The 27,399-nt window shown below is 44.0% G+C and overlaps 1 protein-coding gene across 1 annotated transcript in view; it reads right to left on the reverse strand.

Moving 5' to 3' along the window:
• LOC140908532 (protein eva-1 homolog C) overlaps window positions 1-27,399 on the reverse strand; it is a 312,652-nt gene that overhangs the window by 164,708 nt on the left and 120,545 nt on the right. Inside the window, exons 3-4 of the mRNA XM_073335814.1 lie at window positions 24,555-24,678; window positions 10,612-10,764 (exon numbers count right to left, since the gene is read on the reverse strand). Coding sequence (XP_073191915.1) covers window positions 10,612-10,764; window positions 24,555-24,678 — 277 coding nt within the window. The remainder of the gene's footprint in view (window positions 1-10,611; window positions 10,765-24,554; window positions 24,679-27,399) is intronic.

Consider the following 27,399-nt stretch of genomic DNA (forward strand, 5'->3'; position numbering starts at 1 on the left):
ACTAACAGCCGTGTTAGTCTGTATTCTCAAAAAGAAAAGGAGTACTTGTGGCACCTTAGAGACTAACCAATTTATTTGAGCATAAGCTTTTGTGAGCTACAGCTCGCTTCATAGCTCACAAAAGCTTATGCTCAAATAAATTGGTTAGTCTCTAAGGTGCCACAAGTACTCCTTTTCTTTTTCCTTTTATGGACACCCAACCAGTCAGTTATCTATAAAATCCCTTTTGGTAGCTGTTCTCTACTTGCTTTACCTGTAAAGGGTTAAAAAAAGCCCATAAGTAAAAAGAAGGGAGTAGGCACCTGACCAAAGAGCCAATGGGAGGGCTAGAACTTTTTAAAATTGGGGAAAAAACTTTCCCTTTGTCTGTCTGTTGTTGTTCTCCGGAGAGAGGAGACACAGAGCAGGAACAGGGTTGAACTGTACTGTAGGAAGCTTTAATCCAGGTATGAAAAACCATCAAATTATACTAGGAATTGCTTATCTGAAACCCCAGATATGCAAGTAAATCAGGGAATGTCTAGGAAGATGCGATTAGGGTTACTTCTTTTATTTCTGATTGGCTTGTGGGCTCCTCTTTGCTAACCCCAGGTGCTTTTGTTTTGCTTGTAACCTTTAAGCTGAACCTCAAGAGAGCTATCCTGAGGCTTAATTTTTGTAATTGTGTTTTTTTTGTTTTTGTTTTGTTTTTTAATCTAGCAAAAAGTTCCAGATGTATTTTCTTTCTTTTTGTTTTTAATAAAATTTACCTTTTTTAAAGGACAGGATTGGATTTTTGTGTCCCTAAGAGGTTTGTGCACATGTTTAATTAGCTGGTGGCAACAGCTGATTTCCTTTGTTTGTTTCTCAGCTGCTCCCCGGACCAGGGGAGGGGGGGTGAAAGGGCTTCAGGGTGCTCCACAGGAAGGAATTCCCAAGTATGCCTCCCTGGGTTCTCAAAAGGGTGTGGGTTTTTTGTGGGTTTCTTTTGGGTTCTCAAAAGGGTGTGGGTGACAACATCTACCCATCCAAGGTCAGAGAGAAGCTGTAACCTTGGCAGTTTAATACAAGCCTGGAGTGGCCAGTATTAATTTTTAGAATCCTTGTGGGCCCCCACCTTCTGCACTCATACTGCCAGAGTGGGGAATCAGCCCTGACACATGGCAAAAAAAAAACTATTTGCTAGATAAAATCATATTTACATGAGGGTATGTAATCCAATAATAATTTTGATTTTTTAAGATATTTTAGTTACTTACGCTGTTTTTAAAAGAAAAAGAAAAACACGCGAATTATGCAGTGTTGAAAAGTTTTCTGAAAGCAGCCTTTTGCCCCAATTTAAATTAGCATCCTGATAAGGATTTCATTTAGATTTAATAAAGTATTGTATATGAATTAAACCCCAATTGACATTTACCTTGCATACCTGCATACTTGTGTTTTTAATTAGATATTTACAGTTCAGGGTCCAAAAACATGTTCTTAATAAATTAGCTATACTTACATACAATAGTTGCTCCATTAAATGTAAGTTAAATACATAGGACCAGATTCACATTTACAATAAGGCCTCTTTACATCTATCTGGAAGCATAAATCACTGTGCAAGGAAGACAAAAAAAGATATGTCCAATTTATGACTTTTTTATATTGCCATGATAGTATAAAGGCACTTTAATGTAAATGAGAATTTGGCTCATAGGAATATTTTGAATTCCTAATTTGTTATGAGACAAAATTTTACACTGCACATATTAAATACATGTGTACACTACAGTCTAGTCTTGGTAAAGGAACCACGAGATGTATTAGGTAAATAATATAAGAGGTATTTACGTGATGCACCATGATGGCTCTGGTTGAACTCACAAACACGTTCACACCAAGAAAAGGAAATTAAGTACAAACTGAAATTACCTTCTGAGTCCTGCATTGAAATGACAAAAGCTAGGGAATTTGCAGTGAACGCAAAGAGTCCTCTTCAGAATTCACTGCCCTGTTCCTATGTCATTGGAGCTGATAAGAGATGGAGTCATCCACTGTATGAACTGCCTCAAACTGTGCGACTTCATCCATTTTCTCTCTGCAAATGCTCCCATTCAGACATTCATGAGAATTTGTACATTTGGTCACAAGGGTCATTTCATTTCTCAGCTAAATACAGCTTTTTGTAGGAAATGATAGTAACATCCCACCCTGGAATGAATGACAGTTTTTCCTTGTGTCTGCCCCAGCATTCCATGGTCTGACCATAAGCATGGGCGCTAGGACCTCCTGAGTTCTAGTCCTCTCTCTGACGCTAACTCTCGGTGATACCAGACAAAACTTTAGGCCGAAATCCTCAAAGACACTTAACGTCCATTGAAACCAATCTGGGTGTTAGACCCCAACCCAGGAAAGTGGGGTGTACATGCTTAAGTTTAAAAATATAACTACTCCCAATGAAGTCAGCAGTATTGCTCCCCTGCTTAAAGTTAAGCATGTGATTAAGTGCTTTGCTAGTTCAGGGCCTTAACCTCTCTGCCTCCATTTCCTCATCTCTGAAATGGAAATAATAAAACATACAAATCATACAGATGGGTTGTGAGGGTTAATGTTTGTAACATGCTTTGAAGATGCATGTATACATGTGCTACACATGTATGCTATTATCGTCCTGTTTGAACATCTGAATTTCATAGGTGATGTGTATAATAAATAGAGCAGCACTGAAGGTACCTTTTACCCCATGGGCACCTGTCAGCAACAAAACGATTCGTTGTGTAAACTCTTAGGATCTGTTGAGAGTGATCAGCTAGTATTATTAGTACATTAAACCATAAAAGGGTGAACATCAAAAGGTAACTGTTGTACATTCTGTTCCAAGTTCCTCCCTGATTCAATAATTAACCTGTACTTGGATATGAGCAGAGAAAGTCAAATTCTTGAATTAGCTTCCCCTAATCTACATGAGTCATGAGAACAGATTCAGACCAAGACCACGAAAACGTGGATAAAGTGGCGAAGGATCCACATCACTGATATGTCGCTGAAGTTTTGGGATGTAAATGGGCCATCTAACCATTCCTTCCCCCAGCCCTGCAGTGTTCTTTGCAAGAAGCGTGTGCAGCGACAATGCAAGCTTGGAGCTTTATTAAAATAATTACAAATAAGGTCAAATTCCTGCAAGGTCTTTTAAGAGTTACCAAGGCACTCAGGCTGGGGGCCAGCCATTTTGCAGAGTTTTCCCATTTCTGCATGAGCCTCTGTTCTTAAAGGTACATTTCCCTATAGCATGAATTCTTAACTTCTGGGTCCCAAACAGGTTTCACAGAGGCACGACCATCTTGCCTTTTTTTTAGGGTTAGACAGTGGTGGGGATTATGAAGCTTTGTGTGTTGTAACAGGAGATCATGGGATGAGAGAGGTGGAGAATCACTGCCCTAGGGTACAAACTTATTACTCTCATCTTTCTCTCCTAAGCTAAGCAAAGTTATAGATAGGTGAGACAGAGAGGATATCTACATGTTGTGGTTTGGTATACAGGTTTATCAAGCATGACTGTGGGACTCCCATATTACACACGAGTGGTGGAACCACAAGTGTTTTATTTATCTTTTACTTTAGAAGGTTGAAAGTACTATGTAGGTGCTATTTATATTATAGTTTTATAGTAGGATAGTTAAGTTCAGACTCCCCTTCATCTAGGTTCTTACACAGCCTTACATAGCCACTATCGTATTCAAACATTTCACGATCGTTAATGGATTTTATCCGCACAATGCCCAAGTGCAGTTGAGATGATGCCCATTTTTCAGATGGGCTTGAACTGACTTGCCCACAGCTACACAGAAAGGTTGTGGCAGAGCCAGGAACTGGACTCCAGAGCCTTATCCACTAGGCCATCCTTCCTCCCCATAACATCCCTTGTTTTTACATGCCTGTAACTTTCTTTAAAATTCTCTTTTATGGCTCTAAGTTTCCATGCTTGGCCTAAACTGAGTGAAATATGCCATTTTTTCATCTTAAAAACAAATGCAATGTTCTTTGCTTACCCACAACTCACAGTGGCTGAATAAAAATCACTTCAGTTTTGACCAGTGTCTAGTCTATTCCTCATGAAGAGTCTTCTCTGCTAACAACCCAATCCCTCCGGCCTTATGCAAACCCTTAGTGCCATGAAATTCAAAATTGATAATTTATCACAGAATCAGAAGGGAGACCAGGTGGATGAGGTAATATCTTTTACTGGACCAACTTTTGTTGGTGAAAGAGACAAGCTTTTTACGTACCCAGAGCTCTTCTTCAGGCCTGACAGCTTGTCTCTTTCACCACCGGATGTTAGCCCAATAAAAGGTATTACCTCATTCACCTTCTCTTTCTCTAATATCCTGGGACCAACACGGCTACAACAACACTGGAAGCAATCACAGAATCATAGAAATGTAGGGATGAAAGGGACCTCAAGAAGTTCTCAATTCAGCCCTCTGCACTGAGGCAGGACCAAGTAAACCTAGACTGTCCCTGACTGGTGTTTGTCCAACCTGTTCTTAAAAAACTCCAACAGAGATTTCACAGCCTCCCTTGGAAGCCTATTCCAGAGCTTAACTATCCTTATAGTTAGATATTAGGAAAAACGTGCTAACCTAAATCTTCCTTGCTGCATATTAAGCCCATTATTTCTTTCCTACCTTCAGTGGACATGAAGAACAACGGATCACCTCCTCTTTAGAACAGCCCTGAGTCTTCAAATATGTTATCAAGTTCCCCCCTCATCTTCTTTTCTCAAGACTAAATATGCCTAGTGTTTCTAAACCTTTTATTATTTTTGTTGCTGTCCTCTGGACTCTCTCCAATTTTTCCACATTTTTTCTAGACTTTGGTGCCCACAATTGGACACTGTACTCTAGCTGAGGCCTCACCAATGTTGAGCAGTGCATGACAGTTACCTAACACACCCCAGAATATTAGGGTTTTTTGCATTTTCAGAGTGTAGCCAGACTGTAGCGAAGGGGGAATGGAGGTCTCCCTGGTGTCTGAAGCATATAGTTTATTTGTAAAGTCAGTTCACCCCTGACATTTGGAATCAAAGGCTGTCACACAATAGCTACATACGGCATGATTGTGAAAAACTGCAGAGCTTAGTGAAAGCCTTGATTTACAAATCATGACATTTTAATCTACTTCTGGAGGAACATAGCTGCCTGCAGTGCTAGGCAGACTCATGGTGGGAGTACATTCTCCAAAGCAGGCTTGGGGAGCTATGCACATAGCTCCTGTGATTATTGATGGGAATTGGGCACATAACCCCCTCCCCCAGTGCTGAAAACGTATCTGTGCACTCCGTATATTATTCCTAGCAGCGACTTTGGCAATATTCGGCTTTGGCAGCGAAGACAGAGTACGTGTGCTTTTCATTGATTTGGGCTGGGAATGTGTTTTACATTGGTTGTCCCTGTGCTCTGCGCATTTGGAGCAAGTGCAGGAGTTGTAACCACTGCTACAATTCACCTCCACTTCCACCGTCATCTGAGTCACCTCCCCTAGGGGCTTCAGAGAGAAAACAGATGAAAGGAATTCAGGACAGGCTGCCCAGTCGCGACAGGGAAAGACTAAGCGTAGCACCAGCAGTCTCATTAGTCACTGCTGACCAGGTCAACCAGCCACCGCAGAACACACTCTGCAGGTTCAAATGCATGCTCCTGAAGTGTGGGGGCTACAGGGGGTTGAAGGAGCACCTGCCTACCTTTACCTACCCAGCCACCCCTCCCCAGCCACACACACACACACACAGGGTATGTCTGCATTTGAGCTGGGAGGTGTGATTCCCAGCTCACGTAGACGTATCTGCACTAGCTCAAGTAGTGCTAGCCTGCAAAGAAGAGCAATGTAGCTGGATTAGCATAGGCAGCGGCTCGGGCTAGCTGCGGGAGTACATACCCAGGGGATCCAGGGGGTACATGCTCGGGTTGCGAGCCCGAGACACTGCCTGAGCTACCCTGACTACACGGATATTTTTAGCACGAGAGCTCTGCCTGAGCTAGCCTGAGGACTTCTCTACCAGCTGGGGATCACACCTCTCAGCTCAAATGTAGACATAGCCTCTATTTCCTGGAGCATAGGGGAACATCAAAACGAGAGGTGTACATGAATCCATAGCCTTCTCCCTTCACACACACCCCGAAACACTCCAAAATGTCAGGAGGGGGGTTCTCACCTCCTTCCTCTCAGCAACCATGAGATCATGGTACTTCCAGGTGTACAGCACATTGCGTCTCAGTCCCTTCATTGTCCGGCACCTCTAGGCAGCCACCTACAGTGCCTCCTCTGTCACAGAAAGATTTCCTCTCCCCTCTAGCAGTTAAATGTTCCCCAGGAGAAACCCCACCTCCTCAAAGTCTGGCGAAAGCTGAGATTTCACCTTTGGCAGGCCCAACTTGTAACAAGACAAAACATATTTTTGTACCATTATTTTAGCCCCGAGCAATTCCAGATATACAGACTTTAGCTTCAGTAAAATGGCCCTCAGTCAAGCAGTCACTTTTAGAATTGTTCCAGTCTATAGCCACCAGTCCATTTCCAGCGTAGCACTATAATGCCTGGTTTCAAAGTAGCAGCCATGTTAGTCTGTATCCGCCAAAAGAAAAGGAGGACTTGTGGCACCTTAGAGACTAACAGATTTATCTGAGCATAAGCTTTCGTGAGCATGTCTGGCTCTTATAAAGCACTTTCATCCATAGAGCTCAATGTGTTTTTACAAAGGAGGTCAGTATCATTAACCCCATTTTACAGATTGGGAAACTGAGGCACACACGTTACATGATTTGCCCAAAGTCACCCAGCAGTCTAGAGGAGAAGCCACGGAAAGAACCCAGATCTTCTGCATTGCAGGCCAGTGCTCTTTCCACTAGGTCAGACTGTAACTATCTAACTATGTAGGCATTTCTACCGTGCCCATCACATTGTTCTATAGTACGACATCTTTTGTAATTAAATTTAATTGACAAGCCAAAGCTGCAGGGTGGATCTTCCTCTCTAAATTAGCTGATCGTGCCCCAGAGTCTAAAAATCAGACAGTATTCTCAGAGGATCAGGGAATCATTACAATATGCACCTCACTTAAAAGAGCTAAAGGCTGGTTTGGAAAACACCACATCAATGACTTTGGACAGTATGACAGCCAATGGATTCCAATAGCCTTGCCATCATCTTCCACAGTTTATTATCACACAGTTACAGCTGTGCTGTACCTCCTCTAGCTCCTTCCATCCTTGCCTGTAATGGGACAAATTCTGCTCTCAACTACAGAAATGCAACCAATCCCATTAACTCCAATGCCACTGAGAGTAAAATGTGGCCCTTTGTCGCTCCCATTCAGCGCCCAAGTAAGGGTAAAATGCGGTGACATTCGCACAGCTGATCTTGACTCCAATATTGTGCCACCAGGATGTGTCCATTTTTGCACGCGTTGCCAGAACAGATGAGGGAGTTAGGGTGCAGGAGGGGGTTCTGCCCTGCGGCAAGGGGTTAGGGTGCAGGCTCTGGCAGGTGGCACTTACCTCAGGCTGCTCCCGGTCAGTGGCACAACGGGGCTAAGACTGGTTCCCTGCCTGCCCTGACTCCGTGCTGCTCCCAGAAGCAGCCAGCATGTCCAGCCCCTAGGCGGAGGTGCAGCCAGGGGACTCTGAGTGGTGCTCGCACCCACAGGCAGCACCCCCACAGCTCCCATTGGCTGGGAATCATGGCCAGTGGGAGCTGTGGAGCCAGCGCTCAGGGTGGGGGCAGCACACAGAGCCTCCCTGGCCCCTATGCCTAGGGGCCGCAGGGACATGTTGGCCGCTTCCAGAAGCTGCGCAGAGCCAGGGCAGGCAGGAAGCCTGCCTTAGCCCTGCTGCGCCACTGACCAGACTTTTAACGGCCGAGCCACCATCCCTTTTCAAACAGGCATTCCGGTCAAAAACCGGACGCCTGGCAACCCTACTAGACCAAGAGCATCGAACTCATTTCACATTGGCTAGAGAACAGAGGGTTTTTGTATGTTTTTTAAATTTATGGATGTTTAGCATATGAACGTATGCAACTGTAGATTGCCTGGGAGAAAAGAAGCTACTTAAAGGTACCATAAATCGACCGTAACATGGTGCAATTTAGCAGCTTTCTTTGAGGACTCCCCCCCCACCACATTTTAACTTTCTTCTTTATAAAAAAAACAAAACAAAATCACAACTTTAAATACAAACTCTGGCTAGTCTTAGCCCCCAGGCGGTCTGTGACATCTGTTGCTATTACACTCATCTGCAGTGTATACATGGTTCAGGGCATAATGAAGGAAAGAGAATATTGAATGAGACACTCAATGAGTAGACTCAAATATTTAGTCTGCTAAACTTGACAAAAATCTGCACCACAGCAACATGATAGCTTGGCTAATGAAGCTTCACTGAACCTAAAGAGTTCAGATGTGTTCTTGTCTCAGATATACATAAACGATACGCATACATGCATATATATGGAGATAAAATATATATAACATACACACACATTTGCATTTGTGACTGGTCTACACTGGGGTTCAAACTGAACTGGGAACCATATCTCAACTTTCTTTAAACATAACTTCAGTCAACTGGTTTCTAACATGATTCATCTGGCCAAGTTATGGATGCTAGGAACCTCCTTGAGCTAGAATACAGTTCAAGTTGTGTTAAAAAGCTAATAAAGAACAAGCATGGGACAATCCTGGAAAAAAAAAAACCTATTCACAGTGCAAACCAAAATTCTGTGTGACTCATAGAATCATAGGACCTCGAGGGGTCATCTAGTCCAATCCCCTGCACTCAAGGCAGGACCAAGCATTATCTAGACCACCATGTCCTGGTCTAAGCTAACAACCCTGTATTTGGTACTCCCAAGCTCTCTCCACTGGCTCCCTTTTATATGCAGGTTAGAGCACATGACAAACATACCAAAGGGCTCCAAGAAGTTGACCTCCATTATGGAGGATATGGGTCCTTCCCTGGTGAGCTCGACATCCACAATTTGTTTCTTCTGGCAGTGTCTTGACTCCATGCTAACATAACTCTGTCCCCAAAAAGACTCTGCAATACCTTCCATTACATCCCTCCCCAGGAAAAGTCCCTGATAGCTTCTCACCTTGTGTCATTAGAGCACATTAATGATGGTGCCCAAATCTCCCCTCCTCTATGACCTCCACACACCAGTCACCTACTAACAAGACTCCCCCTCCCTCTTCTCCATCCCAACTACCTTCCTAGTCTTGGCTGCTCAAAAATTTTCTGTCACAACTGTTTTTGACAGAAATGTAGGTTTTCAACTGAACATGGGGGTGTTTTTGCAAAAAAGTATCCGCTTTCCACACACAAAAAATTGATTTTTCATTGATCACCTACATGCCCAAAAGCCAAAATATTTTTGGGGCAACAAAATAAAATGGTTTTTCATTCTCAAATGCCACTGCGCTGCCTCTAAGAAGTTGTAGTTCAGATGGCTCATTCTCCAATTTTCCTCTGTTGGCCAGGCTCCTCAGCCATACTACATAGCCCAGGATGCATTGTAGCCACGTGATTGCCATGATGCATGGCCTCCTCTCACCAAGAGGGGAGACTGTGGTCATCACCGGAGAGAAAGTCTGCCCAGGGAGCCATGCCCACAGAAGAGAGTTGGAGCATGAGGTCCTGTATAACTCACAATTTCACAGACAGCACAGAAATCAAGAAAATGCCAACAAACCGTGATTTTTTAAACTATTTTTAAAGGAAAATGTCTACAAAAAGTTATTTTACCTCGTCAGTTTTAAGGACAGCATGAATTTTATAAATAATATTAGTCGAAATTGACTAAATGTTACTTGTAAAATTCATTCCATCCTTGAAATTGACTATATTTACTTGCAAAATTCATTCCATATCAATACCATAAAATTCAATACTTTGCTATTTACAGTTACAAATTTTCTTTAAAAAAAAAAATCATGATGTACACAGGGCTCTACTCATGAGGCTGCACAGCAGCATTTCTGAACCAAAATATTTTGGTTTTCATTTTTTCCACACACAAAAACAAACAAACAAAACAAAACCACCAAAATTTTTCATTGGGTTAAAAAAAAAAATCCCTCATTTTCTGACCAGCTCTATTTCCTACCCCTGAAATTCCCCTGCAGGCTCAACAGATTCCAGGATCTGTGTGACCTCCACTGTGGAGCAAAAAGAAATCGGTGGGTCTGTTCACATGAGTACGCACTTACCAACATGAATGAAGTTGGCACAATCAGGCCATAGTTATGGGGCCACATTTTTTTTAAAAGAAATCTGGCAGGTTAGCATAGAAATCCATACTCAGCTGTGGCCTATTTCTGCCAGGGCAATTAGTGCCATTGCCCATGCAAATCAAAGGGCACCAAACAGGATGACAGAAAGAGGAGAGTGACATGTACCTGGTGGAGAAGTGGTTAGTGGGGACAGCATTCTAGCCAGGGGTGGAGATGAGGTGGGTTTACAAACCTGGAGCTAACCCCACTAGGCAATTCTCTCACTTTTCCCAACAATGAGCAAGGTCACACTAATACTAATGAAATGATCAATCACCAGCATGGAGCATTGCACCCTGTGTACAGCCCATTGCCCTTCTTACCTATCGTAGGCATCCCTAAGTTCTGGTAGGGGCATTCCAGGCTGCCTCCTTGAGTTCTTCCAAAAGTAGCAGAGTAAATGGCTATGACCGTGTTTTTCTTACAGCTCAGTCTCAGCTTGTCATCTTCACAGGCTACTTTACTCTTGTACTCGTCTGGAAAGAAACAGAACGTCTCGTTATTCAGCTGATCCACAGCAATGTACAGAGAGCGAGCAGGGGGAAAAAAGTAAGCCAACCAGGAAGAGATTCCTTCCCCCTCAAGCGTAGGTTGGCAGATATAGTGGGGTCTGCTGGTTGGTGCCCAGAGATTGGCATGGACTTAGAGATCAGAAGGATCCCCACCCAATGACTATATTTGCTATGATAATGAAGATGATAATCTGCATTTAGTATAGCCCCTTCCACCAGGAATTAATCAAAGCATTTACAAACATTAATTAACAGCCTCGCCACACCTGTGAGAGGTACCTTAGGTGAGCAGTATCCCCATTTGACGGATAAGGAAATTGACTCTCAGAGGTTAAATGGCTTGTCTGTGACCAGGCAGAAAGCCTGTGGCAGGGACAAGGAAAGAAGCCAGGTCTCCTGTTCCTTAACCACAAGGCCATCTGTCAGCCCTCACATGGACGCCCCGCCCCTTAATGTGGCTAGAATGTGAACGGGACGCACTGTGGTCAGCAGGCAACAGGAGCTCCGCTGGAGCTGAACAGGAGCCGTCCCTTAGTGAGTCACTAGGAGCTGTGCTAAGCTTGATTCATTCTGGGAGTTGCTCTTGCCTGTCATACGAACAGATACACAAAGCTGCTCTCAAATCTGATTTCAGACAGACAGCCGGACGTCACAGGACGTCGTCCTGCTCTTTCAGAGCTGATGCTGGCAGAACAAACCCTGACTTTGCATGGATCAAACAGAGACTAGGGAAGTTTGCTCACAGGAGACCATGTGGCCTGAACTTCTCTTTATTATATTAGCTGTCTGACTGGACCATGCAGAGGCCACAACTTAGACTAGGCCCCATCCTGTTAGGCACTCTACAAATGCTTTGTAAGCAACAGTCCCTGTCCTGAGGAGCCTACAGTCTAAATAGATATGGATGGGGGGTGGAGAGGCCAGAGGTATGGAGAGGCGAAGTGACATGCCAAAGGTCACACTACCAGTAAGTGGCCACAATGGCTTCATATAAATATAGGAAAGGACTAGACTAGCACAGGCTGCATGGGTGGATGGGGATGAATGTGCCTTATGTTTTCTCTCTCTCTCTCTCATGCACCTGCTCAGGGACCAGTCACAATCTGGCCCTAAAGCTACACAGACTGTTACAGTATGTGTACAACTCAGTCTGAATGCAAGCATCCGTACTGGCGAGTTTCAGGTTTCCCCCTGAAAAATTACATGTGCTTAAGTGGCAGGGGAAAGGTGGCAGTGATATTCAGCAAATGGCTTACTTGACTCTAATCCCCCGCGCAGTCATTTGTAGGGCAACTGAGATTTGCAATGATTAAGATATTTGCTAAGGATAATATACCCTTTTATTGCTGGTGTGTTTTCAGAGACACTGGATCAAATATAACTAGAGAGAGAGACTGGGAAGGGGAGGAAACAGCTGCATGCTTTTCTAGACACAGTTCAAAGATCTTTATACAAGGTGATTGTAACATAGCTTGAACAATTGAGGAAAAGTAGCAATAAACATTTCTAACGGAAAAATTGGCCCTTGCAAATAGTAGAGTAACCAACAAGATTTCCTGTAATTAGACAATGTGTACAAGGATGTTAATTCATTGGACTGTAGCAAATTACTCAGAAGGGATCAATGGAAAGTGGACATTTCCACATATGGCCAATAATTCTATGAGTGATTGTGATTGGGAAGATTAAAAATTAACGTTAATGGTCTCAGTAAGATTTCAGTGCTGAAAGCTCTCGTATAGATCTAGCACTTGCAGTGTGTGATGGGCGGGTCTTAATTCCAGAGATATATTTAGCCTGAAACTATTTTTAAAAATGACTTACTTGAAAAACATATGTAACATTATTGCTTTAAAAACAACAACAACAAATGACCATATGGGGGAGCATTGAGAGCAATCCTTGGGGTGTATATTTGCTGAGCCTATTTTACAGTTCAAAGAGCCAAGAAGACACGGCATCAGAAATCCATATTCATCCCAAAGTTATAAAGCATTCAGATCACAGACACAGAGAAGTTAGAAATGGAAACAACTGAGTAGGTGACCTTTCCCATCTCCTTGTCACTGCAGGATTATTTCCTACAGAAGCTTCTCAAGAACATTGTCTTATCCAGTTTCAAATGACTGAATTAATAAGACTTCTTGCAAGATGCTACTCCAGATTTTAATTGCTTTCATCCTTTGGTGACTTCTCTTCAGCCTAAATTTTCCTTTGCTCAATTTCATTCCACCTCATCCCACCCTACAGAATAAACTGTCCCTACCTTGTAGCTTATACCTTTCTACTACTTCCTGTTACTTCACCATCGTTACCCCTGCCAGCCTCACCATGTCATTTAAACAAGCTGTACATTTATTTAGTTCTCTTCACATCGTTCTATGTGCCACTCTTTGTGTTTAAATAGAAAGTCCTGATCAATCAGAAGTCTTGGTGTTCCTCCAATCAGTGCCCAAGGGAGGCCCCACTGATGTAGCTTCAAGTTTCATGGTCTCTCCGGTTGGGCACTGTCTTGAGTTCTCTGCCTGGTGGCCCCCCATCTGCAACCCTTCTTGTAAATCTTTGACCTGTGCTTCCATTTGTATTTTAGCATTTTTTCATCCCAACTAATAACTTGTTCTCCGAGTCTTGTGTCCTCACCGGAGGGGGAGGTCCTTTAGTGTGGTGGGTTCCACCCACTGCCTCCTAGAATTCAAATCACCCTGATAGGTGCTGACCTGAGTTTGTCTGCATCCATCAATTCCTTGAACTCCCTCGGGAGCTGTGGACATTGTCCAGGGTACTCTGCTCAGGGCTTTGGGTTCCCTCATTTTGTACCTAGGATCTTCATCCCATTCCAGTCTATTCATTTGTTTTCCTCCATACTCAGCTAAATCCTCAATCCTGTAGCCCCACCCTTATCTGAAAGGTGGCCTTCAGTTGGCTCTGCCCATCAATTCAAGATTTAATAGGCCAGCATGCATCCAGTAACAGTTCCTCTGGGAGGCATCCACTGACTCCCTGAACTCCTTCTTGAGGCAGTGGGCATTGTCCAAGTGCTATATGTCCCCCACTGGATCCCTTGTTTTGAGCCTGTGACCTGCACTTACGTCCCTGTTTTTCATTCCACAATCCATTAAATGTAGAGGTCTAGGTCTAAGACAGTGGTTCTCAAACTTTTGTACTGGTGACCCCTTTCACATATCTAGCCTCTGAGTGCGACCTTCCCCTTATAAATTAAAAATAATTTCTTATATATTTAACATTATAAATGCTGGATGCAAAGCAGGGCTTGGGGTGGAGGCTGACAGCTCGAGGCCCCCCACGTAATAACTTTGCGACCCCCTGAGGGGTCCCAACCCCCAGCTTGAGAACCCCTCGTCTAAGAGGTGGGCTTTTTGTTGTTCTGGTGGGTTCCACCCACCACCCTAGATTGTAAATAAGACAGCATATTTCACAAACACTGAAATACACAATGAAAAAATCAGAAATTTTTTTTATTCAATTTTTCTTTTTTTTTTTATTTATTGCACTGAGTGGAGATTTAAATACTCAAGTGTGCTAACCTGATGGCTGGCTGTAAGTAGTTATCAGTTCAGAAAGTCATCTCTCTGTATGTCTACCCTACCCATGGCTGACCCATGCCACCTGACTCGAGCTTGCAGGGCTTGGGCTAAGGGGCTCTGGGACCCTCCCACCTCTCCGGGTCCTACAGCCCAGGCACCAGCCTGAGCCCAAACATCGACATCGCAACTAGACAGCCCCTTTATCCGAATTCCACAAGCCTGTCAGCTGGCACAGGCCAGCGGCGAGTTTTTAATTGCAGTGTAGCTATTCCCTAAAAGTCTAAACATTACATCTAATAAGACAATAGAGTTACTTTTAGATCAAAAATGTTGCCAGTTTCAAAAGGCATCCTGCAAACTAATGCACCTGTAATTTCTAGAGGTTTGAAACTCTTCTGACAAGTGGAAAGATTGTTCTTTATAGATGATCCTGCCAGATTCCTTTTAAATTATCCTTGTGATGCACCCATCCAATTTGCAGGATTTAAAAGGAGACTTTCCCGCTTGTCACTTTCATTAGACTAAAGCAGTTGTCTTTTTAGAGTCTGCTTTGAAAAGGCTGGCAGCATTGCAAATTAACTGTTACCTTTCATTTTCAAAGCCAGGCTCAGATGTGCTGGGCTGGACTTTACTGTCAGACAAACAAAGCTATAGAGTGATCTAAAGGGTGAAAAAAAGAGAATGGTATTGAAATGTAGACACTATATTGTGAGATGAGGTCTAAATTTAACACTTGGAGCCGGGGACAAATAAATTCCAATCCCAGCTCTTTGACTGACTCATTGGCCCTATCTTTTCCCCTCTCATATGCTGATGTAAATCAGGAGTAACTCCATTTTAAATAAATGGATATAAAACTTGTTTGTGTAAACTGAACTCTGTCCTTTAGTTTCCCCATCTGAAAAATATGCAAAATCATGGTAACCATACTTACCCTGTTCACAAGGATGTTAGGAAGAGGAATGATTTGTAGTTAATCAACCTAATCCAGTTCTGATTTATTCTGTAGTCACTTGAGTTGCCTAGGGCATAAATCAGGGGAAAATTGGGCCCAGTACTTTTAATTTTATAAACGCTGTGTTTATGTGGTGGTAGGGTGCTGCAGGGGAAACCCTAATCAGCTCCTGCCACTCCAGCCCCAATCAGGGGAAATGGGTTGGGGCTGGGCCACTAGGTAGGCCTGGCCTGGAAACTGGCCACACCTGCCAGCCTCGTTAACAGGGGCTAAAAGCTTGGGAGGAAGTAAGCCTGAGAGAGGGTTTGGAGACCAGAAAGGGAGAATAGGTTCAGAAGGAGCCTGCTACCCTGTTGTCACTGAGGCCTGTGCTAGGCCAAACCTGTAAATAATTGGAGCTTGGTGGTGGGGACCGGACACAGGAATAAAGAGCACGGATGTTGCACCAGCTTGCAGTGGATCTAACTCATTGGGGAGCAGGGCCAGGAGGCTGAACCCAGGGGCCGTTGGGAGCACCCTGTTACAATATGATAATTATTACCTCAAAAAAGTCCACTTTTTAATCCACTCTAACATTTTAGAAATCCATTTTAAACAGGACTATCTGAACAATTTTACACATCATTTCCTTAAATGGATTCTTGTGACAAAATCTAGAGTTGGAACAAACACTGTGTTGCCAACACTCGCAGTTTCATCGTGAGTCTCACAATATTTGGTGTTTCATAAAGCCCCAGCTCCTGGATGCATGTGATTTAGGTGCGAATCTCGGCTTTTATCTAAAATATGAAAGCAAGTTTCTAACCCTCATGTTTGCAGAAAAAAAGCTTGAAAACTCAAAACCACCTGCACTCTTAAAAGGTTCAAAAACCAGAAAGCAAATTAAAACACACACACACACACACTAAAAAACCCTTTAAAAAATCTCATTATTTTAAAACAAATCTCGTGATTTTTGGGACATGACTCATGATTTTTAACCACTGTAGCTGGCAATACTGCAAATTGTCCAGTGCCAAACCTGTATCCCAACACTTTTCTGATTCACTCTTCATTCATGCCAAAAGACATCCGTTCAGAGTGATTGCTCTCTCTCTCATCCTCAATAGTTCTCTCACTCCCACCTGAAGTGCTCTATTATTCACTTCTCTGCCCTGTGTACTGCCTGATGAGGCCAAGTGCCTGCTCCAGACTATGGCTCACTTCTGCAGACCCTCACTCTCACATGAGTAAAAGGCTTGCAGAGATGAGACCTAGATAACAAGGATGTCTTTAATGGGATGTGTTCCTTCACTTTTGGTTACTCTTAAAGGTGTGTTTTCAGGGTATCTTGAACTCTTTGCCACTGGAGTACCAGTTACAGCTGCTACTTGGCTTCTCTAACAGAGTTTGATACTGCTTTATGAGTGAGGCGGGGGGAGTTGTTTTTACTTTTCATTCTAAAACACTTTGACACTGGTTTCTCCACATGTTTGTTCTGGTTAATCACTGTGAAAAAAATTCCTATTCCTCTCGGAGTCAGCGGGAGTTCCTATGTCACTTTGACTAATTGTATAAACAAACTTGCCCCCATCCCCTCCCCACAACAATCAAAGTCGTTTGTCACAATTGAAATGTCTGCCACAATGCAATCTCGATCTTCAGTGCATAAAGTTATGACAGTTATACACAATGCCTAAGGATCTGCCAATTATTTTAGGTCTATTGTACCTGAGGCCAAAGGTTGTGACCTCCCAACTGCTTCGGGAAATACTATTTACCTGAGAACCCATTTGGGTGCTGGATTCTCCTTCGTACTAGAGTTAGTCAGGAGAAACTCCTTTGAAATCAATAGGATTTCACTGGCAAAGGCAAGAGAAAAATCAAGCCCTTTATTTTTTCATTCTCACTCGGGTCAGATGGGGTTTCTGTGACCCTCTCCCATACGCAGTGCGTGCACTGATAGACCATAATTTCTGCATTCACTGTCAGTGAAATCATACATTTCTCTTAATCCTGCTCCTGACAGTCGAGTGATTAGTGTGTTTTAGGGATGGGGCTATTTGACAGCATCTGAAAATGTCTGCGCATCGGTGGCTTAAATCAGAATTAACTGCAAGTATTAAAGTTTCATTTATAAGGCTCAATCTGATCCCAGGCTCACCAATCTGCTCTCTGACATTTATAGCATTCTTTTATTTACACCTTTTCATCACCGCGGCGCTCATGGCCTGAGGTTTATTACCCTTATAAATTTCCACTCCCTACCCAATCGAAGCAGTTTTGAAATAATACAGATAAGCAAGAATGAGCTGATGAGTCCAGGGCCTATTTTACACCCTCAATAGCAAGGCCCGGAGAATGTGCCACTCGAACAGCCCACAGTCCGCGGCGCTGCTTATAAGGCATGAGCCACCAAAGAGCAATGCAGCAAACAATACAATGAACTTCTCCTGCCACCAATAAAACTGTCTCCCAAGGAAGACTAATGCTTTTCTGACAGGGTTGATAGCTACTGAATTACCAATCTATCCCAGGACTAAAATCAATCACTAGTGTTAAAGGTGTCTGGGATTTCTATAGCTCCAAAAGAAACTATTATTTCCAACGTTCTTCCCTCTTCTTGTGCATAGTGTGCAGCAAATCATGTCAACAGCGTGTAAGTCTTAAGGATGGGTGTAATTTAACTAGGACTTTCAGGCAGAGTCCTGAGCTCAGAAGATTTAATGAGTAAAGGCATGATCCTGGGCCTTTGTGACAGTGGCACTGAGAATGAAGTCAGTGCCAAAGCTCTCAATGGCTTCAAAGGTTCAGGATCAGGTCCTAAGGGAACTGAATGGGCGATGGTACATTCAATGCATGCCATGGAGGAGGTTCCCCCAAAATCTATTGCCATGTTTTCCGGGCAGGCCCGCGGATGGGGGGAAGGGGGCAATTGCCCAGGGATCCAGGTGATTGAAATGGGCCTGGGGGCCCCCAGCAGCAGCACAACAGGGCTAAGGCAGGCTTCCTCCCCGCCCTCGCTCGTCGCTGTGCGCCTCTCCCAGAAGCGGCCGGCACCGTCCCTATGGCCCCTTGGGTGGGGGGGAGGGGTCTCCGTGCGCTGCTCCTGCCCTGAGCACCGACTCTGCAGTTCCCATTGGCCAGGATTTCTGGCTCATCCCAGATAAAGGGGTCAGAAGCAAAAAGTTTGGATCCCAGGAATGTTCAGTAGAAGGGGTTTGGTACAGATCAATTTCCAACTATCATTTATACCATGTGATAACTTCATGTAGCATTTTACAACAGGTAAAAACACCGAATAAAAAGCAAGATACCCTGCCCCAAAGAGTCTGCAATCTTAAGGCACAGCAGGTACAATACAATGGGGCAGAGGGAAAGAGTGGCAGGAGAAACATTGCTGCTGGCTAACCATGAGGAACAGGTTGTGCTTTAGAAATTATTTGAAGAAGGAAAGGAGAACTGTTTCCAGAAGAGAGGGGCAAAGAAGGCAAAAGAGGTCAGGAGGGGGAGTCAAGAACTGCGGCAAGGCAAGAAGACTGGCAGAGCACAGAATCATAGGACTGGAAGGGACCTCAAGAGGTCATCTAGTCCAGTCCCCTGCACTTGTGGCAGGACTGGGGAGTCGAAGGTCATGTAGGCAGCAGCCAAGTTGTAAAGTGCGGCAGAAATCTCTCTTCTCGCCTCTCAGAATATAATTAAGAAATAACTAACTTTATACAGCACATTTTTTCTGAAGAACTACAAAATGCCCTGCAAATGTAGCTAGGCATTAGTATCCTCATTTTGCTGAGGCACAGGGAGATTAAATGACTTGCCCAATGTCTCATAGGCCAACACAGGAATAGAACCCAGGTGTCCTACTCCTAGCCTCTGACTGCAAGCACTAGATTATACCATCCCCCCTCCAGAGAGTCAGATTTATGGCACAGAATGAGTATTTTCTAGCTTACAGCAATACAAGATCCTACCCAGCATTATGTCTCCCAGATTTGAGGGGAATAAACAAACTCTAAAATTGTTTGAATAACATTGGTGAATCAGGATTTCAGTTAGAAGGCATGTGTATGAGGCCAATTAAATTCAGTGTCAATTCGTTTCTTCAGATCACGGGGTAACTACACGTCATGGTTCTAAACAAAATTAGTGTATTACCTGCACTCTGGTGAGAAATAATCATACTCTGTGTAAGATTTTATTTTAACATTCCTGAAAGGTGTCCTGCAGACTGAAATCCTCCGTGCATTCAGGACCTGACCCAAAGCCCATTGAAGTCAATGGATTTCCGTGGACTTTCAGATCAGACCTTTGTAGAACAACTACTGCCTAGGCCACAGCAGAACTAGCATCCCCACACAGCCCCCCTCAACATATCCCAATCCTGGCCTGGAGGGACCCACCTCGAAGCCGCTGTGCTGAGGCTGCCAGTAACAGGTAAGATTTGCAAAGACACCAAAGGGATTTAGGAGCGCAAGTCTCTGACTTTTAGTGTGACTTGTTCTCCTGAACCCCTAAGGTGCTTTTGAAAACCTCCCCAGTGGTGATGTGGGCAGATGTGTATTAGGTACTGGCTGGAGAACACACAGTAGCAGCAACTTACAGTCATTAGCAAGCTGCCATGGATGAGAATGAGCGGAGCAATTTATTGACCATTTCTGATCTCTCCAGCACTCCCATACCCCAGAAATAACTATATATACACACACACACCATCTAGCTACAGTCTAGACTCTTGCCACTATACAGGACTTACTGTGCAGCTGCCATTTAGGGAAAGAGCTGTGTACATACCTGAGACACGTGTATTTAGATACATGCCCTCTGTGTCATAGATTCAGAGAGTCTGAGGACAGAAAGGACCATTCTGATCATCTAGTCTCACCTCCTGCATAGTACAGGCCAAAGAATTTCATGCAGTGATTCCTACCCTGCGCCTCACAACTAGTGGTTGAAGAAGAGCAAAACTAGACTATGTCATTTTAGTTTCTTCTTTTCCAAGAGGGGAGGTTCAGTAACTTGCCAGTGCCAGGTTTCTGGCACCGCTTCCTGTCTCGCTAGGAAAGCAGCATTTGAATCCAAGGCAGGCTCATGTTGCAGGGGCGAGAGAGGTTTTTAATCTCCCCGTCTTGGCTGGATGTCCAGGTCTCCCCCAACCCCACAGGCTGGCAGGCATGTTGCTCCACATTCTATCCCTGTATCTTTTTAAATGGTGCTCAAGGGAAGGAAAACAGAACCAACATGCAGCCACCTGGTTCAAAAAGCAAAGCAGGATTGAAACTCACTTGCAAGGAACATGGGAGCAGAACTCCTTTGTGCCTTGCATTAACACCACTGGTGTGATCAGTCTGGCCCGAGGGCAACACGCAGCCAACTACCTCCATCACCCCGTAACTGCAGGGTTACAGCAAAGGTGCTCAATGGCAGTTATGTTGTGGGGAGGGGGAAATCAAACAAGTTATTCATTCATTAATAAAGATACAAATAAAAGCCATATTACGAGCTGTGCAGCCACCCACCCCAGGGATTGAACCAGAGACCTCTAGAGCTAGAAGCAGAACCTACTACAGCCTGAGCTAAAGAATCAAGCAGTCATAGCTATGGGCTCTAACTAGGTATAGCCTTTATGGATCGGCATAGCGTGGAACCTGTAACACACTCGCCTCTGGGTTACCTAGGCTTTTATTTTTTATTTTAAAAAAAGATTCAGTACAAATGCCTGTGCCTATTTGGGGCAATCCCGGGGCTCCTGGCAAGTCTTCAGCACGGCACTCAATATAGGAAAGCTCACACCTTCCCGTTGAATCATAGAATCATAAAATATCAGGGTTGGAAGGGACCCCAGAAAGTCATCTAGTCCAACCCCCTGCTCGAAGCAGGACCAATTCCCAGTTAAATCATCCCAGCCAGGGCTTTGTCAAGCCTGACCTTAAAAACCTCTAAGGAAGGAGATTCTACCACCTCCCTAGGTAACGCATTCCAGTGTTTCACCACCCTCTTAGTGAAAAAGTTTTTCCTAATATCCAACATAAACCTCCCCCAATGCAACTTGAGACCATTACTCCTCGTTCTGTCATCTGCTACCATTGAGAACAGTCTAGAGCCATCCTCTTTGGAACCCCCTGTCAGGTAGTTGAAAGCAGCTATCAAATCCCCCCTCATTCTTCTCTTCTGCAGGCTAAACAATCCCAGCTCCCTCAGCCTCTCCTCATAAGTCATGTGTTCCAGACCCCTAATCATTTTTGTTGCCCTTCGCTGGACTCTCTCCAATTTATCCACATCCTTCTTGTAGTGTGGGGCCCAAAACTGGACACAGTACTCCAGATGAGGCCTCACCAATGTCGAATAGAGGGGAACGATCACGTCCCTCGATCTGCTCGCTATGCCCCTACTTATACATCCCAAAATGCCATTGGCCTTCTTGGCAACAAGGGCACACTGCTGACTCATATCCAGCTTCTCATCCACTGTCACCCCTAGGTCATTTTCTGCAGAACTGCTGCCGAGCCATTCGGTCCCTAGTCTGTAGCTGTGCATTGGGTTCTTCCGTCCTAAGTGCAGGACCCTGCACTTATCCTTATTGAACCTCATCAGATTTCTTTTGGCCCAATCCTCCAATTTGTCTAGGTCCTTCTGTATCCTATCCCTACCCTCCAGCGTATCTACCACTCCTCCCAGTTTAGTATCGTCCGCAAATTTGCTGAGAGTGCAATCCACACCATCCTCCAGATCATTTATGAAGATATTGAACAAAACCGGCCCCAGGACCGACCCTTGGGGCACTCCACTTGATACCGGCTGCCAACTAGACATGGAGCCATTGATCACTACCCGTTGAGCCCGACAATCTAGCCAGCTTTCTACCCACCTTATAGTGCATTCATCCAGCCCATACTTCCTTAACTTGCTGACAAGAATACTGTGGGAGACCGTGTCAAAAGCTTTGCTAAAGTCAAGAAACAATACATCCACTGCTTTCCCTTCATCCACAGAACCAGTAATCTCATCATAAAAGGCGATTAGATTAGTCAGGCATGACCTTCCCTTGGTGAATCCATACTGGCTGTTCCTGATCACTTTCCTCTCATGGAAGTGCTTCAGGATTGATTCTTTGAGGACCTGCTCCATGATTTTTCCAGGGACTGAGGTGAGGCTGACTGGCCTGTAGTTCCCAGGATCCTCCTTCTTCCCTTTTTTAAAGATTGGCACTACATTAGCCTTTTTCCAGTCATCCAGTTGGATGCTTCAGATCAGCCTTCTAAACACTACAAAGTATGCACCGGGCAGACTGTATCCAAGTATTTGTAGGCAGTAGTTGTGGGGGCTGAAACGCTGTTTGTGGCTTTTGATAAATGTATAACAGATCACATACCAGGTAGCATGCTTCTCTGGGGCCTTTATGCTTCCTGTGATGAATACTCTCTGGTGATCAATGACAAGAGATGAGGGGGCTCCGTCCTCCCCAGAGATGCCTGCCGCCTCACTGGACCACAGCTTCCAGGACTGAATCATACGATCTCACTACTAATTAGGGCTGCACATTTGGGTTCCCCTAGAATATTACAATATTTGTATTTACATCTTTTGTATTTTTAATGCCTGCGGGAATCACCAAAGTAGCTAAAACAACACCAGACCTGTTCTTCTTGTGGTATGTCTGCCATGCACTAACTGAACTCATAAGAAGATCGTATCTCACCTTATTTTGCCCTTAAAGCAGTGCAAATTAAAAACAGGAATACAAATCAACACATACAAGCACTAGCTCTTGTGACACTCCTGCTATTTCATTACCCTGCAGATAAAGTCTTGAAGCTTCTGTGGATAGCTCAAAATGCTGCTGCCATTCCACGTGCAAGCCTAATGCTCAGTGCATTATAAATGGCATTACGAACTGACCAGATTCCCAGGAAGAGTTTGCTCATTGACTGAGAAACAATAAGATGACCCTGGTTCACCCTGCAAAATTATAGCTGCATGGAAAATGTTTTGCGGAAATAAACTCAAGCAATCTAGCAAAGCTCTGCTGTCTTTCAGGAAAATTCCCCTTTTCCCCCCACACTTCGGATATTCAGGTCACACACACAAGCCATTTCCTGTCATACCTGTGAACAGGGGAGCATTCCAAGCCATAAATATTCATGTACAGATGGGCTTCTATGACACCTTCAAAAGCTCAGCACAGTCTACACTCCTCCCCTGAACCTGCACACAAATCCTAAGACCTTTTCATGACATTCCTTTTCAGCATACTATACACAGTGCAAGACAAGACAGCGGATGCAGAACAGAAACTTGTCAGAACAACGTGCTAATCACTTCTATTTTATACAGAGAAATTTCTCATACAAAGATGGACCTTCCATTCACCTGCTCAAAGGCCACAACTAACATAGATAGTAGTGATGTTTCATTACCCACTTTTCATTTAATTCCTGGCAGATCTTGCCAGCTCCCCCCCCCAAACACACACACACACACACACACACGTATCAGACTCAGGATGCTGCAGCAAGAGCCTTCTTGTCGGCTCACCATTTATTTTAAAATCTCTTCTGAAATCAGATCTTCATCCCTGCCCAGACGCTTAAATTTCCTCTTCTCCTCTGCTATTATCGGCTGTGATAACTTCATAATTGTATTATTTAACTCTCCAAAAAGGTTTGGGATCTGGATTTTATGAAAGGGGCTATACAAAATAAAGTTATAGGCCAACATTTTCAAACTTGGGTACCTCAAGTTAGGCACCCATAAAAGTGGTCCCTATTTCAGAGATGCTGGGCAGACACAGTTCCCATCAGGCCATTTATTTGGGTGCTTAACTTTAGGCACACAACTTTTGAAAGTTTGGACCACATGGATTGTTATCACACTGTCAATTTGTGTTGTACTAATGGCTTCCAAAGTGCAGCCTCGCATCCAGTCAGCGCAGAGTGGAAACCTCTGCAATACAAAGTTGGAGCAGTCCACCCAAAGAAGACAATGTTACCTGGGCAGCGCATAAGTTGAACATTGGCAAGAGCTTTCTCTGGCACCTGCAAAAAACAATCCTTACTGCAGACTGCCAATGAGAAGGAAAAAGTCTAGTAGCAATGCCCTGAGAGAGCAGGGGAGAGGGCTCTTCTGTACCCAAATGGTTTATGTTACATTGAAAATAAAGGCGGAAGGTAGTGAAAATCCCCCCAAAAGAGAATGCTAGGAAGCCTCACTGCAAAGGCTTATGCTAGGAATAACTTTGATCTTACAAAAGCAACCAGACTCACTGGAGAGATACTTACTTGGCCTGCACTTGTACCATACGATGAGGTACTTGCCGGTTCCAGGGCACGGGTCTAGACCAAACAGCCGGCTATTGACAAGGAATTGGCAGCTCCGTCTGTCCTGGCACTCATCCAGCATTTTCTACACAGGCAAGGGCACACATACAAAAAACAAACAGAAAAATAGAAGCACTTTAGTACCTATCAGAGTGCACTGAATGGAGAAAGGCTTCAGAGCAGTAGTGTGATCTTGGCCTCACTGAACAGCATGATGAGCTTGCACTGCAGAGGCTACCAATTCTCAGTGCCCTGGAATTCCAGGGACTCTTCCCAGCCTTGTTCAGCACACACAAAAGCCCAACAACAATGACCAAGTTCAGTCTAATGCTACAACATTATCCCCAAAATGAATCAATAGATTGCAAGCTCTTTGGGGCAGAAACTGTCTCTCACAAGGTGTGTATATATAGTGGTTGGCGCAATGGGGCCCTGACCTCAGTTAGGAGCTCTAGGCACTACTATAATACAAAGAAACACAAATTCACCACAACCACTTTACATACCCAAGTTCCCACATAACAGCGTTCCAGCCACAAGTAGGGTGACCAGATGTCCCGATTTTATAGGGACAGTCCTGATATTTGGGGCTTTTTCTTATGTAGGCACCTATTACCCCCCACTCTCTGTCCCGATTTTTCACACTTGCTATCTGGTCACCCTAGCCACAAGACAACCAGGGTGTTTGTTAGGTAAGAAAAGAGAATCCAAATATCTGCCCCCTATCGAAAATCTGAATTTCAGATTATTTTTCATGTTATATTCATGCAAATCCTTGAAAACGACCCCCCTAAAATCAGTTGTTCACTCAGACTTACTATTGAGGTGCTTCTTCTACCTTAGAAAGCTCATAACGACGGGCCAGATCCCCAGCTAGCTTAACTCAGCACAGCTTCATTTACCTCAGTGGAGTGACACCGATAGATACCAGCTGAGGGCCTGGCCTAGTGAGTGCAAACAAAGCAGACTGAATGGCAACACTGCACCACAGGGGCAATGGGGGATTCCACTGGATGGCACTGCTGAAATGCTAGCTAGCAGCTCAAATTAGATCATAATGCAGACATCTGAGATTTAAGTGAATGAGTGTGAACGAGAGGGAAGCAAGCTCAACACTGGACATTTTAGGAAAGATTGAGGCCTTGGGTAAAATTTTAGCACCTAAGTGACATAGGAGCTCCTCAGTCATTTTTAAAAATAGGACTCCTATACCACTTAGGTGCTTTTTTAAAATGTCACCCCTCATCTACACACAAGCTTGCACTGTTAAATTAAGGTTTGTTTTTACACAATTTAGTTAAGCCCTGGGTAGACTTTGCTTTAAGAATGGATTTTGTCAATTTAGCTTAATCAGGTAAAAAAAATGGAGGGTTTTTACACTGATTTAACTAAAGAGATTTAAAAACACACCTTTCGTTAAAATAGTGTAACTTTGTGTGTGGACAAGGTCTGAGAGATGGATAGTTCAGGAGTGAGGATTGGCGTTGCCACAGTGAGTACCAGATCATTAATTATACAGGACCAAATCCCAGTCTCACCGAAGCTATTGACAATTTGACTGTTGATTTCACTGTGGGGGTCAGGATTTGGACCACGTGTTTTTAAATGCCTTCTTTTGTTAGTTACAGAAAAAGTGCAGCAATTATCATTCTAATCACTAGCAGTAGAGGTGGTAGGAGTATTACTCAGCCGACTTCGTTTTGAATGGGACTCACTTCCCCCCTGCCCCCTTCCAGTGGCTTCATTTTAGCTAAACTCACGCAGGGCCTGTGAGCCTGATGGGGTCTCCCACGTCGCATGTTCTTGGAATTCCCTTCACACGCTTCTCCATTCATAACACCCCTTATAAAACTCCATCTTAAAATCCACAGGGGAAAGACATTCTGTCTCCTGATAGAAAATGGCTTCATTAAGAAAGATTAATGATTTTTATCCCTATGATCCTTTAAAGCAGAAGGGGTGGAGGGGGCAGTAATTAAGTTTTATGTTCAGCTAGATGACTTAGGTGGTATTTACATACTTCTGTGGAGCCCCTTGAAGCTCTAAAATTACCATAATGTTTGTCTGACACACATGAACCTGTCAGAGCATTTTGACTGAGACCACAGAGTGAGGTAAATCATCAACATCGTTAAGTCCCTGCTTAACAGAGCTATGAATTCCATTCCCAACCGGATTATTTTCACTTACAAGGAGACTTCAGCAAACTGCATCTCAAAAACTCTCCCAGCATCTCCATTCCTCTTTCTGTTCCCGCCTCTCACATGGACCTGCTTTTTATCCTTTTCCATAATCCCACCACTGTACTGCCCATGCCGACACTTTCTTCTCTGAAGCTTCTGTCATTCAGACCAACTTTCTCACTGTCTCAGTGATTCTCCATCTATTTTCAAAAAGAAAAGGAGGACTTGTGGCACCTTAGAGACTAACCAATTTATTAGAGCATAAGCTTTCGTGAGCTATAAATTGGTTAGTCTCTAAGGTGCCACAAGTCCTCCTTTTCTTTTTGCGAATACAGACTAACACGGCTGTTACTCTGAAATCCATCTATTTTCAAATCTCAGCTGAAAAGAACGTATTTCCTCCCTAACCTACACCCCTTCATCTCTCCATCTCCCATATTTATAACAGGCATAGCAATGGCTCCTCCAGTTTCAGTTAAATGGCAGGGTCCATTCTAAATCCCAGTATTTTCGGTTGTTCAGACACTTCAGGAGCTTTCACCTTCCTGGCTGACATTCACTCGGCTTTGTCTCTGCTTGAAGTTTGTGGATTTATTTTAAAATTTAAACCAAGACAGTTCAGC

The sequence above is a fragment of the Lepidochelys kempii genome, chromosome 3 (genome assembly GCF_965140285.1).
Source record: "Lepidochelys kempii isolate rLepKem1 chromosome 3, rLepKem1.hap1, whole genome shotgun sequence".
NCBI classification, from domain to species: Eukaryota; Metazoa; Chordata; order Testudines; family Cheloniidae; genus Lepidochelys; species Lepidochelys kempii.